Consider the following 14,668-nt stretch of genomic DNA (forward strand, 5'->3'; position numbering starts at 1 on the left):
GTATTTCATAAAAATTCTAAGATTTAGAAGTTCTAACAGATGAGGTCCTCTATGCAAAAGTCTTTGAGACAATTAGGTATTTTCATAAATTATAAATGTTCCCATTATTACATATTCAAGATTATGTTCATATACAGAGAGCTAATTTTCTCATTTGAGTATAATAACTTATAGAATATGCTTCATCAGTATTCTGTGTGAAGTTCATGATTTACTCCCCTTATGATTTAGAAGAGAGGTTAAAGGCATATTTTCCCTGTGTTCATTTACTTCCATCTTGCCTTAGTTAAACCCTAGTGGACATACTAGGAGTTGGCACACACCTTATCATTAAATTGACTCAAATGTTGACCCCCAGCCCAAAATACAAAGTAAATAAACCTTTCAAAAATTGTAAATGAATCAGAGAGGTAAGCAGCCTTATTTTCTTAGGGTAAGCATCTCAGATACTTTTTGCTTAATTCTTAACTAAATTGTGATGATGTTAAAGAAATCGTGACATTAAATAAGACTCATTTTATTATCCATTATCTATATTGAAAAAAATTACCTAAACCTATTTCCAGGGCTTCCTGGTATCTCAGACAGTAAAAAATCCACCTGCAATGCAGGAGACCTGGGTTCAATCCCTAGGTTCGGAAGATCCCATGAGAAGGAAACGGCAACCCAGTCCAGTATTATTGCCTGGAGAATCCCATGGACAGAGGAGCCTGGCAGACTACAGTCCATTGGGGTCACAAAGAGTCAGACACAACTGAGCAACTAACACTTTCATTTTCACTTAAAACCTATTTCCATTAGGTTGATGGAGGGAAAAAAATCTTTTTCAAAATACAGTCTCTACAAGTGTACCCCAGTGTTCACTGCAGCACTGTTTACAATAGCCAGGACAGGAAGCAACCTGATTCATCCATCATAAGACAAATGGATAAGAAAGCTGTGGTGCATATACACAATGGAGTATTCAGTTCAGTTCAGTTGAGTAGCACAGTCGTGTCCGATTCTTTGCGACCCCGTGAACTGCAGCACGCCAGGCCTCCCTATCCATCACCAGCTCCTGGAGTTCATCCAAACTCATGTCCATCGAGTCGACAATGCCATCCAAACATCTCATCCTCTGTCGTCCCCTTCTCCTCCTGCCCCCAATCCCTACCAGCATCAGAGTCTTTTCCAATGAGTCAGCTCTTTGCATGAGGTGGCCAAAGGATTGCAGTTTCAGCTTTAGCATCAGTCCTTCCAAAGAACACCCAGGACTGATCTCCTTTAGGATGGACTGGTTGGATCTCCTTGCAGTCCAAGGGACTCTCAAGAGTCTTCTCCAACACCACAGTTCAAAAGCATCAATTCTTCAGCACTCAGCTTTCTTCATAGTCCAAGTTTCACATCCATACATGACCACTGGAAAAACCATAGGCTTGACCAGATGGACCTTTGTTGGCAAAGTAATGTCTCTGCTTTTGAATATGCTGTCTAGGTTGGTCCTAACTTTCCTTCCAAGGAATAAGCGTATTTTAATTTCATGGCTGCAGTCACCATCTGCAGTGATTTTGGAGCCCCCAAAAAATAAAATCTGACACTGTTTCCACTGTTTCCCCATCTATTTCCCATGAAGTGATGGGATCAGATGCCATGACCTTCATTTTCTGAATGTTGAGCTTTAAGCCCACTTTTTCACTCTCCTCTTTCACTTTCATCAAGAGGCTTTTGAGTTCCTCTTCACTTTCTGCCATAAGGGTGGTGTCATCTGCATATCTGAGGTTATTGATATTTCTCCTGGCAATCTTGATTCCAGCTTGTGCTTCTTCTAGCCCAGAGTTTCTCATGATGTACTCTGCATATAAGTTAAATAAGCAGAGTGACAATATACAGCCTTGAAGTCCTCCTTTTCCTATTTGGAACCAGTCTGTTTTCCATGTCCAGTTCTAACTGTTGCTTCCTGACCTGCATATAGGTTTCTCAAGAGGCAGGTCAGGTAGTCTGGTATTCCCATCTCTTTCAGAATTTTCCACAGTTTATTGTGACCCACACAGTCAAAGGCTTTGGCATAGTCAATAAAGCAGAAATATTACTCAGCTATTAAAAAGAATGCATTTGAATCAATTCTAATGAAGTGGATGAAACTGGAGCCTATTATACAGAGCGAAGTAAGTCAAAAAGAAATATACCAATACAGTATACTAACGCATATATATGGAATTTAGAAAGATGGTAATGATGACCCTATATGTGAGACAGTGAAAGAGACACAGATATAAAGAACAGACTTTTGGACTCTGTGGGAGAAGGCGAGGGTGGGATGATTTGAGAGAATAGCATTGAAACATGTATATTATCATATGTAAAATAGATTGCCAGTCCAGGTATGATGCATGAGACAGGGTGCTCAGGGCTGGTGCACTGGGATGACCCAGAGGGATGGGATGGGGAGGGAGGTAGGATGGGGGTTCAGGATGGGGAACACATATACACCCATGACCGATTCATGTGAATGTATGGCAAAAACCACCACAATATTATAAAGTAATTAGCCTCCAATTAAATAAATAAATTTATTTTTTTTGGTTTTTTTTTGTTTGTTTTAATTTTATTTTATTTAACTTTACAATATTGTATTGGTCTTGCCATATATCAAAATGAATCTGCCACAGGTGTACATGTGTTCCCCATCCTGAACCCTCCTCCCTCCTCCCTCCCCATACCATCCCTCTGGGTCATCCCAGTGCACCAGCCCCAAGCATCCAGTATCGTGCATCGAACCTGGACTGGTGACTCATTTCATATATGATATTATACATATTTCAGTGCCATTCTCCCAAATCATCCCACCCTCTCCCTCTCCCACAGAGTCCAAAAGACTGTTCTATACATCAGTGTCTCTTTTGCTGTCTCGTATACAGGGGTATTGTTACCATCTTTCTAAATTCCATATATATGCGTTAGTATACTGTATTGGTGTTTTTCTTTCTGGCTTACTTCACTCTGTATAATAGGTTCCAGTTTCATCCATCTCATTAGAACTGATTCACATGTATTCTTTTTAATGGCCGAGTAATACTCCATTGTGTATATGTACCACAGCTGTCTTATCCATTCATCTGCTGATGGACATCTAGGTTGCTTCCATGTCCTGGCTATTATAAACAGTGCTGCGATGAACATTGGGGTACACGTGTCTCTTTCCCTTCTGGTTTCCTCAGTGTGTATGCCCAGCAGTGGGATTGCTGGATCATAAGGCAGTTCTATTTCCAGTTTTTTAAGGAATCTCCACACTGTTCTCCATAGTGGCTGTACTAGTTTGCATTCCCACCAACAGTGTAAGAGGGTTCCCTTTTCTCCACACCCTCTCCAGCATTTATTTGTAGACTTTTGGATCGCAGCCATTCTGACTGGCGTGAAATGGTACCTCATAATGGTTTTGATTTGCATTTCTCTGATAATGAGTGATGTTGAGCATCTTTTCATGTGTTTGTTAGCCATCTGTATGTCTTCTTTGGAGAAATGTCTAGTTCTTTGGCCCATTTTTTGATTGGGTCATTTATTTTTCTGGAGTTGAGCTGTAGGAGTTGCTTGTATGTATTTGAGATTAGTTGTTTGTCAGTTGCTTCATTTGCTATTATTTTCTCCCATTCTGAAGGCTGTCTTTTCACCTTGCTAATAGTTTCCTTTGATGTGCAGAAGCTTTTAAGGTTAATTAGGTCCCATTTGTTTATTTTTGCTTTTATTTCCAATATTCTGGGAGGTGGGTCATAGAGGATCCTGCTGTGATGTATGTCAGAGAGTGTTTTGCCTGTGTTCTCCTCTAGGAGTTTTATAGTTTCTGGTCTTATGTTGAGATCTTTAATCCATTTTGAGTTTATTTTTGTGTATGGTGTTAGAAAGTGCTCTAGTTTCATTATTTTACAAGTGGTTGACCAGCTTTCCCAGCACCACTTGTTAAAGAGATTGTCTTTAATGCATTGTATATTCTTGCCTCCTTTGTCAAAGATAAGGTGTCCATATGTGCGTGGATTTATCTCTGGGCTTTCTATTTTATTCCATTGATCTATATTTCTGTTTTTGTGCCAGTACCATACTGTCTTGATGACTGTGGCTTTGTAGTAGAGCCTGAAGTCAGGCAGGTTGATTCCTCCAGTTCCATTCTTCTTTCTCAAGATAGCTTTGGCTATTTGGGGTTTTTTGTATTTCCATGCAAATTGTGAAATTATTTGTTCTAGCTCTGTGAAGAATACTGTTGGTAGCTTGATAGGGATTGCATTGAATCTATAAATTGGTTAGGATAGTATACTCATTTTCACTATATTGATTCTTCCAATCCATGAACATGGTATATTTCTCCATCTATTAGTTTCCTCTTTGATTTCTTTCACCAATGTTTTATAGTTTTCTATATATAGGTCTTTAATTTCTTTAGGTAGATATATTCCTAAGTATTTTATTCTTTTCATTGCAACGGTGAATGAAATTGTTTCCTTAATTTCTCTTTCTATTTTCTCATTATTAGTGTATAGGAATACAAGGGATTTCTGTGTCTTGATTTTATATTCTGCAACTTTACTATAATCATTGATTAGTTCTAGTAATTTTCTGGTGGAGTCTTTAGGGTTTTCTATGTAGAGGATCATGTCATCTGCAAACAGAGAGAGTTTTACTTCTTCTTTTCCAATTTGGATGCCTTTTATTTCTTTTTCTGCTCTGATTGCTGTGGCCAAAACTTCCAGAACTATGTTGAATATAATGGTGAAAGTGGGCTCCCTTGTCTTGTTCCTGACTTTAGAGGAAATGCTTTCAATTTTTCACCATTGAGGATGTTTGCTGTGGGTTTGTCATATATAGCTTTTATTATGTTGAGGTATGTTCCTTCTATTCCTGCTTTCTGGAGAGTTTTAATCATAAATGGATGTTGAATTTTGTCAAAGGCTTTCTCTGCATCTATTGAGATAATCATATGGTTTTTATTTTTCAGTTTGTTAATGTGGTGTATCACATTGATTGATTTGCGGATATTGAAGAATCCTTGCATCCCTGGGATAAAGCCCACTTGGTCATGGTGTATGATCTTTTTAATGTGTTGCTGGATTCTGATTGCTAGAATTTTGTTAAGGATTTTGCATCTATGTTCATCAGTGATATTGGCCTGTAGTTTTCTTTTTTGTGTGGCATCTTTGTCAGGTTTTGGTATTAGGGTGATGGTGGCCTCATTTAAAAAATATAGTCTCTATAGTTTACAGTATTCATGATAGAATTAAGAAATTAATTTTCTGGGATGAACTTTACCTTGACCCATATATATGATTAATTTGTTTTCAAAAGGAGATTATTTTTAATTTTGGCCTACTTTGAAAGAAAGGAAATAACAGGAAGGGAGAGCAGAATTCAGCAAATGAAAGGATTTGGAGCTTAGATCACAACTGATATAGTCAGTCTCCAATAACTGTCTCTTTTATGCCCCATTCTCCTCAACTCTAAACTGGAAATATAGAGTATAGTTGGATAATCAGGGGCAGAACTTTGGATTGTGGGAATCATCTAAACGTAATAATCTGCCTTCACATAGTTGAAATATAAAACTCACTGGAAAGATGAGGCCAATTTTTGTTCACTTGGAATTGTACATAAACAATTTTATTTAAAAGATTAAAGCCCCTTCTTTAAAAAGCCACTTTTCGCTATATTCTAGGTAATTTTAAACTCAAACTGCAATTTTTTTTTAATTCATCATGTAAATTCTGTTGTGGCTGTTAGGTCCATTTATAGCTTCTCCATATTTCAATGTGTAAAGTAATTCTACCAGTGAATTATGCACCAGAAGCCTGAACATCAGTACTCTTAGCTAAGAGAGTACATTTGAAAAACTACCTTGAAGCCCACCAAAAATCTTAGCATTTTTAAGAAATGGCTTAATTTACCTATATGGAAAAGTTTGGAAAACATAAACACATACATGTGTAATGCTCATATATTCACATAGTGGCATTTTAAAAGCAGCTGTAATCCAGCATCTCTACTTCTGTTTCGTGATATTTTGATAGAATCTGAATTAGGCCCAAAGGGAATCAGCAATCTAGAGCATACATTATTTTCTTCCTGGAGTAACCACTTTTCTCTTTAATAATATAGAAATATTTGAAGTTGATGGCCTTTATACATATATACTACAAAGCCAGTAAATATGAAACACCATAGCCAGAGTTCTGGCCTTGAAGGAATCCAGAGGACCCTATTCACATTAAAGTCTGTGTGACAGTAGTCCCCCTCACCCCCCCAGCACACACAGTGCACAGCGTGGCCACCCTGGACAGGCTATAGCCCCCTGGAGTGTTTCACTTAGCTGTAACATATGAATTAGCAAAGTCATTGCATCTTTTTAAGCTGAAAATCTCCTAACGGTTATAATTGTGTTTGGACTTTGTTTTCAACAGATCCCAGTAGAGGAGGACTAAACAAAGTGAATATCAAAGCCAGTAGTACATCATTACTGATATTGCAGGCCTTAAAATTGCAAATATCAGCAGAAAGACTTATCTTTGGATTAAGTAAGCCTTTCTCTTGGGTGTATTTTATGTTTCTTATGTTGTAGCATTGTCTCTGAGAGGATGTGATCTTATCAATGCAACAAATGTGCAAAAAAATAAAGCATGTTTAGAGTTGAATGTAGCCTTATGTTAAAGCAAAGATTCAAGTAATTATCTAGCTGCTCCTGCTGCTAAGTCGCTTCAGTCGTGTCCGACTCTGTGCAACCCCACCAACGGAAGCCCACAAGGCTCCCCTGTCCCTGGGATTCTCCAGGCAAGAACAGGAGTGGGTTGCCATTTCCTTCTCCAATGCGTGAAAGTGAAGTCTGTCAGTCGTGTCCTACTTTTAGCGACCCCATGGGCTGCAGCCTACCAGGCTCCTCCGTCTATGGGATTTTCCAGGCAAAAGTACTGGAGTGGGGTGCTATTGCCTTCTCCGAATTATGTAGCTACTGTTCAGTAAACTCTAATATATCTAACTATGGTATTTTAAGTGTCATGCTTTTATCTCAAATTATTAAATCTTCTGTATAAATAATTTAGTTGTGCTTTGAGTATAGGATTATAGTTTGCAGCAGAGGATAAAATCTGTGATTTAAAAGCAACAACGTTCTTATAGCCATCTATATAAAAGATGCCTACAAGTAGAACATTGTTTTTTACTTGTAGAATACTATGCTATATTTTCTGTTTTACACTGGATAATAATGCTGGATGTGGCAGCCTTTCCCTGTTGTTCCTTTTATATGTCTGTGTTCTAGTGATACTGAAAAGCAGCTATGCCCGGGAAACACTGCACAATTCCCAGGACTTCACTTGCCCAGCACATGCTGGTCCCTCTACCTGAAATGCCTCTGCCTCCACACTGCCTCTTCAGAACTCCACCCTAGAAGTAGGGCACAGCTCTGATATTCCTTTTCCTTGAAGCCCCCACGGTCCTCCTCCAATCCAAAGAGATTTACCTCTCCTCTGACTCCCAGATTTCTTTGTTCCAGTTTATCTTCCATTTTATAGTTTCACTCTCTGTTTGGGTTATAGTTTTTTATACGTCCGTCTTTTCTTCCAACTACCATTCTTTTTTTTTTTTTTTTAATTTTTAAACTTTACATAATTGTATTAGTTTTGCCAAATATCAAAATGAATCCGCCACAGGTATACATGTGTTCCCCATCCTGAACCCTCCTCCCTCCTCCCTCCCCATACCATCCCTCTGGGTCGTCCCAGTGCACTAGCCCCAAGCATCCAGTATCGTGCATCGAACCTGGACTGGCATCTCGTTTCATACATGATATTTTACATGTTTCAATGCCATTCTCCCAAATCTTCCCACCCTCTCCCTCTCCCACAGAGTCCATAAGACTGTTCTACATCAGTGTCTCTTTTGCTGTCTCGTACACAGGGTTATTGTTACCATCTTTCTAAATTCCATATATATGCATTAGTATACTGTATTGGTGTTCTTGTGAGCAAGGGGCCTTTGTTTTTAATCTTTCACAATGTCTAGCATATGGCAGGTGTAATTCCCTGTGGAATAATCAGGGTTTTTTTTTCCCCCTTGTTAATTTAGGCTGGTTTATGGTAGTTTGTTTGACATCTGTTTTATTTGGCATTTTCGTATATAGAGTATATACATTTTTTTTTCTGAAAAGTAACTGGCCTCTGCTACTTCCCAACTAACACTGCTTGAGGCATTGAAATCTAAGGTCTCAGAAAAATCAGTGCCAACAGTTTTAATGATACACTTTCTGTAATTAAGGGAACAGTTCCAATTACATTTTAAGATGCAAAACAATTGGGTCTCTTAGTAAATAAATAGTTGAGGACTTCCTCCAGTGACTTTACTCTGCTCCAGCCACCTGCCAGTTTGTGTTTGGGCTGTTCGTTCTGCCCAAAGAAAACATAGTTCAGTGTCTTCTTTCAAGATCCTATCTACCTCTCTGAAGTCCAAACTAGAAATAAGGTAAAAAACAGATATGGGAGCTCAGCGAATTATCGAATTTCTCATTATAGCATTTTTATTTGTAAAGTAATGCATTATCTCATTATTTATCTTTTTTCTTTGGACCAGTAGGGTCCTAAGAGAAGTGGAGATTTCAGAAAGTGAGGGGCCTTAGTAATAAAGATAGAGATGAATGGAAGGAAAAAACATCCCAGGATGTCATCTCCTGTCCAAGCTATTCCTCTACCATTGGGTGGTCAGGTAGCTACTGGAGTGACCTCTGTAAGAGCCTAGATATCAATGAATTCCTGTGTGAAAGTCAGTATGATGCTTTGGGTAACTCTCTGATTTTGACAATTCTTGGCAAGGGGTTTATTTGATTACTGCCAGTTTAGGGTGTATAGAAGTACTTTTGGAAGGGAATCAGAAAGCAAGCCATTAGTGCTAGACAAATAGGTTGCTGATTACTCGCTGAGGTATAAAATAAGTTCATTTGGTTAGCCAAGTCTCTCAGAAAGGATACAAGAACCATCGCTGATCAGGCTTAATCGTCTTGCCTCATTCATAGGTTCTCTGGCTCTTGTCCTTGTTGCTTTCATTCCTTAATTAAGGAGATTCCCAGATAATGAAGTCAGGTTAATCGTGTTGCTATTTAACAATGTCTCAGTTTCACTTGAAGATTTGCCCAGGATTTAGAAGCTGTTGACACCTCAGATACAGTACTGAGGACAGCAAAGTGCTACTAAACCAAGAATATCACAGGGAATTGGAAAGATGCCAAGCATGAGTGAGTGGGGTCTGCCACTGTCTCAACTCGGGATCTTTCACAAACAGCAGCGAGCAGAGGCTAAGAAGGCTTGTTTCACTTTTCTTAAGGCCCCAGAACTCAAAAGGAAGGTGAATCACGGCTCAAGAGAGCTCTTTCTATCTTGGCATCCAGTGAGGTGTCACTTAGCTGGCTCTTTAATCCCAAGTGCTAATTGATGCTGTTAGCTTTCTGCAAGGGTGCCAGGAAATAATAATGAGGAAGTGACACTCCACTTATCTTGTGCTAGGAGGTTTTATTTAGAGAACTTGATGTTTCTTTAGCCAAAGGACACTAAAGTAACATCTCACTATTTAGTATACTTGGAAAGATGAATTAACTAGGCGGTCTCCTGATGTCTTGTAGAAATTGTTATATACCAAACAAGCGGGCCTTTCTTAGCTACTCAACAGAAGGTTCAGGCCTAACATACTATGTTAGTGTTAGTTTGGCCAGAAAGTTCGTTTGAGTTTTTCCATAGCATCATACATAAAAGTCCAATTTTCAATTGGAACTTTTTCAATCCAATAAATTTATTTCCATGAATTAAGAAGATAGTCCCTACTCATAGAAACTTCTACTAAAGTATAATCCTTCACTTAGTCATTAAAAGCAGTGGGCTTTGTATGTAATTTTTTTACTTCTAATAAAATTATATTGTTAATTTAGTGTATGTGTATGTTTAAAATGAGGATACATAGTTATTTGGGCTCCTTTGGTGGCTCACCATTAAAGAATCTACCTGCCAACCAGGAGATGTGGGTTTGATCCCTGGGTCAGGAAGATCCCCTGGAGAAGAAAATGGCAACCCATTCCAGTATTCTTGCCTGGGAAATCCCATGGCAGAGGAGCCTGGTGGGCAAAAGAGTTGAACAAGACTCAGTGACTGAAGCAACAACAATAATGTATAGTTAAATAGGGGTACACGTGGACGCATTTCAGATCCACAAAGTGCCTTCTATACCAACCTGTGTGACTTCTGATAAAGTATTTAACTTCTCGTGCCCAGTGTTCTATTTGTAAAGTGTTGACCAATAATTGTACCTACCTTACAGGGTATTATGATAATTATATGAGCAAACACACATAATACATTTAGAAATGTTCTTGGCAGAGGCTCAATAATATTGGTCATTGTTGTTATTTCTTCATGTTATCAATTTTTAGTTTTATTTGTGTATTTTCTTAATTTATGCCTACCCAACAGTATTTGCTGGATTTAACCATTCTCAGATGTTAATAAAACTTAATATTACACTTTTTCCTCCCTTAGGATTGGATTTTTTTCAACTTGACAGAGAACAGCATGAGAAGTCCTTGAGCAAACCAACTAAGAACAATGATAAGTCAATGATAGTCTAAAATAATATTTATGAAAACATATTCAGAAAGTTAGGGACTAAGTATAGTCAATTCAAATCTGTTGACCTTGGGGGATCCAGGTTATGTGCTAGGAAAATCACATATATTTAGTTGAAATGTAGAAGTAAAATCTGACTCCTGTCCATTGCCACATCTACCTACACACACACACACACACACACAACCTATATTCTGCTTGCTGAGGAAAATGGATGAAAATATGAGTATTACCATCTTCAAACACACACAAGTGTATATAAGGAAAACTGAAGTTAAAAAAGTTATTATTTTAGGAATCTTCGAACAGAAACTTTCGCTTTCGCTTCTTATTTTATATAACAGGCTTATCAGCATCTTTACCTTTCTAACCAAGCTAATACACCATATAATATATGTTTTAGTTTGTTTATATTTTGGGGGTCTGTTTTAAATGAAATTAGAGCCGCTGCTGCTAAGTCGCGTCAGTCATATCCAACTCTGTGCGACCCCATAGACGGCAGCCCACCAGGCTCTGCTGTCCCTGGGATTCTCCAGGCAAGAACATTGGAGTGGGTTGCCATTTCCTTCTCCAATGCATAAAAGTGAAAAGGGAAAGTGAAGTCGCTCAGTCGTGTCCAACTCCTAGCAATCCTGTGGACTGCAGCCCACCAGGCTCCTCCGTCCATGGGATTTTCCAGGCAAGAAGAGTACTGGAGTGGGGTGCCATTGCCTTCTCTGAAATTGGAGCAAATATACTTAATTCTTCAGTTAACATGTGCATTATACTAGAAGCCAAAAAGGTAAAATCCTTGTTCTTTAGGTAGAGGAAAATTTTCCAAAAATCAGCAAATTGACTAAATGTTTTCTTGTTTTTCCATAACTTGTTTTTTGTCTTTTGAAAATTTTTAAAAATCACTTGCCTTGATCACTCTTTTTTTTTTTTTTTTTTGATCTAGTATTGAAGTCACAGTTTCACCTATGCTTTGAGTATACGTGAATGTAGTACTAACTGCTTTGACTTCAGAATCACATCTGAGATCAGAAGCAAGCATTGTCCCTATTTCCTTTGTGGCTTCTATTGTCTGTTCTTAGAATTGGAGTCATCAGAATGACACGTTAAGCACATAGAGATGACTCCACAATGCAGTGCCATTTCCACTCTCTAGCTGGTTGCTTTGTCACATCACTTGCTCTCAGAGCAGAGCCAAGAGAAATATAGGTGCAGGGAAGACAGATTTGTAGCTAAAAGGAAACTAAATGAAGTGGTCGTGTAAGGTCTTACCCAGGTAGGACACTCAAGGTGCTTGTTGCCGGCCAAACATTCGACAAGTAACCCAGATGGGCAGTGGTGGGAAGACATTAATGACAAAGTTCACCTTCATCCCAGTTTTGCCCTAACCCTTCTGTCCACTTGTATAATGTCTGGTTTTGAAAAACACAGGTCCTCTGTGTTGTATAAAAAAAGGTCTCAGTATGCAGAAATCTCTTAGATACTGGTCTGCTACTCATTAAATGCCAAAAACGTAGTTGAGTGCTGAGCTATAAATGTCTGTGGTGCCTATGACTGAATGTATTTTTTCCTGCATGATCATCCATTGTGGTGTTTGTAAGTAGCAAAACAATGAGCCTGATTTGTTCTCCTTTGTAGAGCCAGGCCGAGGCCCACTACAAAGGAAGTAAACATGCCAAGAAGGTCAAAGCACTAGAGGCAACGAAAAATAAACCCAAAATGGTTTCTTCCAAGGACAGCGCAAAGGCTAATCCCAGCTGCTCCATCACTCCAATCACAGGCAACAACTCTGACAAATCAGGTCAATGACACTTTTTGTTCTTTACATTCCCTGTGTTCCTCCTGGTCCTGTCCTTACCTCACCTCGTTCTCTTCCCCTCCACTGTTGCATGTTACTCTCCATGATTCGTTTTTATAATATGAGTATATTTCCTTCACAGGAAAGGTTATGTGTTTGCACGGAATCTAAGCATATGATATGTTACCATTCCATGTTGTTAAATATATACCTTTAAGTATATATATGTGTGTGTATAAATATATATATATATATAATATATGCATGAAAATAAGTGGAAGCTTCTTGGTCACATTGTGTTTAGACAAAAATCAAGAAATGGGTCTAAAATACTGAGTTTATTATTCCCCTCTATTCTTTTTATGTTTGGTTTTTGCAATGGATCTTTCAGTCAAGGAATTCTTAAACTTGTTTATTAACAGACATTTTTATATTTTCTTACCCCAGTGAAGAGGAGTTGAAGGGCAACAGAGTAAAGTTTTTTGAGAGAGTAACACTATTAAGTGAATCTAGAAATGTGTCCAATAATAAAAGCTATTGATTTTTTAAGGTCTTTGTAGACTTCCCCTCAGAGTTATAAATGAACTCAAAGATTTTAAAGGAACTTTTCACAGTTATGAGCTGACTAAAAGAACTTTATATAATCGGAAATGGGCTACTCATGGAAGGGCCTCTTAAGAAGAGTCTCTATTTCATAGTCCCAGTGAATCAGCAGTTTTTCTGAGTAGGTTCAAACTGAATGACTCAGGAAGAAGGAAAAAAAATTGTATTTCTAGTGGGTATGCCATGAAATTGGATGTTTAATAGGCTTCCACACATTCACAGCCACCTGTCAGCACCCAAGATGGAGGAGTCTCCCTGTTGCAGTGACCGTCTATGAAGGAAAACTGAGAGAGTGGTCCTTTTCTCCTATGTTCGACTCTCTCTTTAGGTACCTCTCTGTTGTTGGAAGCACACAGACACACACTGCTCTTCTGGTTTTCTTCTCCTCTCCAAATCATTATAGAATTTGAGGACAAGACTTAAGAATGCTTTCCTGTGGTTGCCCAGGGGCTTGGGAGAAAAACAAATCCATTTGTAAAAGGAGGATTCAGAAAACCCTCGTCGGACAAAGAGACTATGTAAAATGTGACCATTATTGGTGAGGTCCCATAGATGCTGGTGCCCAAAGCTCTGAAGCCTGGAATGAATGAGCTGATTCAAACTTGGTGATAAAAGACTTTTGTTCTCTGTGTGATAGGATCACTAAATCGTGATACCTGATGAACAGATAATAAATACTAAATTATTACATCACACTTCTCCCCTTCTAAAGAACAAAACCTTTTTCTGCATATTAGCAAGTTAATCTTTAACCCAGACTTATCAGTTATTAGAGTCAAATATTATCTCCGGTTTATAAATCAGCAAGCCATGGTGAGGTCCACATTGCATCCGCTATCTGCCCAATGTTACCCAGTGTTTGGAAGACTAGGATCCATCATCTCTGACTTCCTGCCTGATTTCATTTTCTACAGGATATTGTTGCCTCTATGAAATAATATTCTGAGAAAGGTTTTCTTACCTGATTTGTGCTACTTATGCACAGAAGTCCTTATAAGCAAATGATAAAAAACAGTGGAGGTTATTGTCACTCCATTCCTTCAGCTTATTTAAGACTTTACAAATAATCATGTTTGCCTAGCGGGTAATAGGAACACACCAAGATCAAGCACAGTAGTGGTATAAACAAGGAAAGAGAATTGAGATCTAGAAGAACCCTAGGAGATGACAGTGGGGAGAGAAAAACAAATCTCAAGCCCAGAGTCTCTTCTCCAGTAGCTATGTGGTTGTCTTTAATCCTATATCCTCTGCTGCTTCTGCCACTCCCCTATGTACCCCCCCAAAATACCTGTGGTCCAGCAGTATTGACCTCACTCACCATGTCATTGTCCAGACTTGGATTAGAAATCATGGAAGCTATATGTATTTGAGGGTTACCTCACTTTTCCATGTTCTTCATACTCAAAATCTTCATAAATTAGTAGGCAAGTCATTGGTTAGGTCATTCAGATTACTTTTTTGTTTCTCCATGTTTTAAATATTGATACTAGTGAAACATTTAATTTGTCCTATTATATCTATAAAAGCAATACCAAAGCTGTTGGGAAATGGCACTATTTAAAAATAAAGGTTATATTTGCTAAATAGATATATGTTTTTTTTTTTTCCACCTTCAACTAAATGTTGGCTTCTAAGCAATAATTTACACATGTGTTTTGTA

The 14,668-nt window shown here is 38.3% G+C and overlaps 1 protein-coding gene across 8 annotated transcripts in view; it reads left to right on the plus strand.

Moving 5' to 3' along the window:
- The window catches only part of ZNF385B (zinc finger protein 385B), a 368,588-nt gene that overhangs the window by 317,855 nt on the left and 36,065 nt on the right, over positions 1–14,668 (plus strand). For all 8 annotated transcript variants that reach the window (XM_027556267.1, XM_027556278.1, XM_027556288.1 and 5 more), the window contains one exon: positions 12,246–12,408. In XM_027556267.1, coding sequence (XP_027412068.1) covers positions 12,246–12,408 — 163 coding nt within the window. The remainder of the gene's footprint in view (positions 1–12,245; positions 12,409–14,668) is intronic.

This window comes from Bos indicus x Bos taurus, chromosome 2 (genome assembly GCF_003369695.1).
Source record: "Bos indicus x Bos taurus breed Angus x Brahman F1 hybrid chromosome 2, Bos_hybrid_MaternalHap_v2.0, whole genome shotgun sequence".
Classification (NCBI taxonomy): Eukaryota; Metazoa; Chordata; class Mammalia; order Artiodactyla; family Bovidae; genus Bos; species Bos indicus x Bos taurus.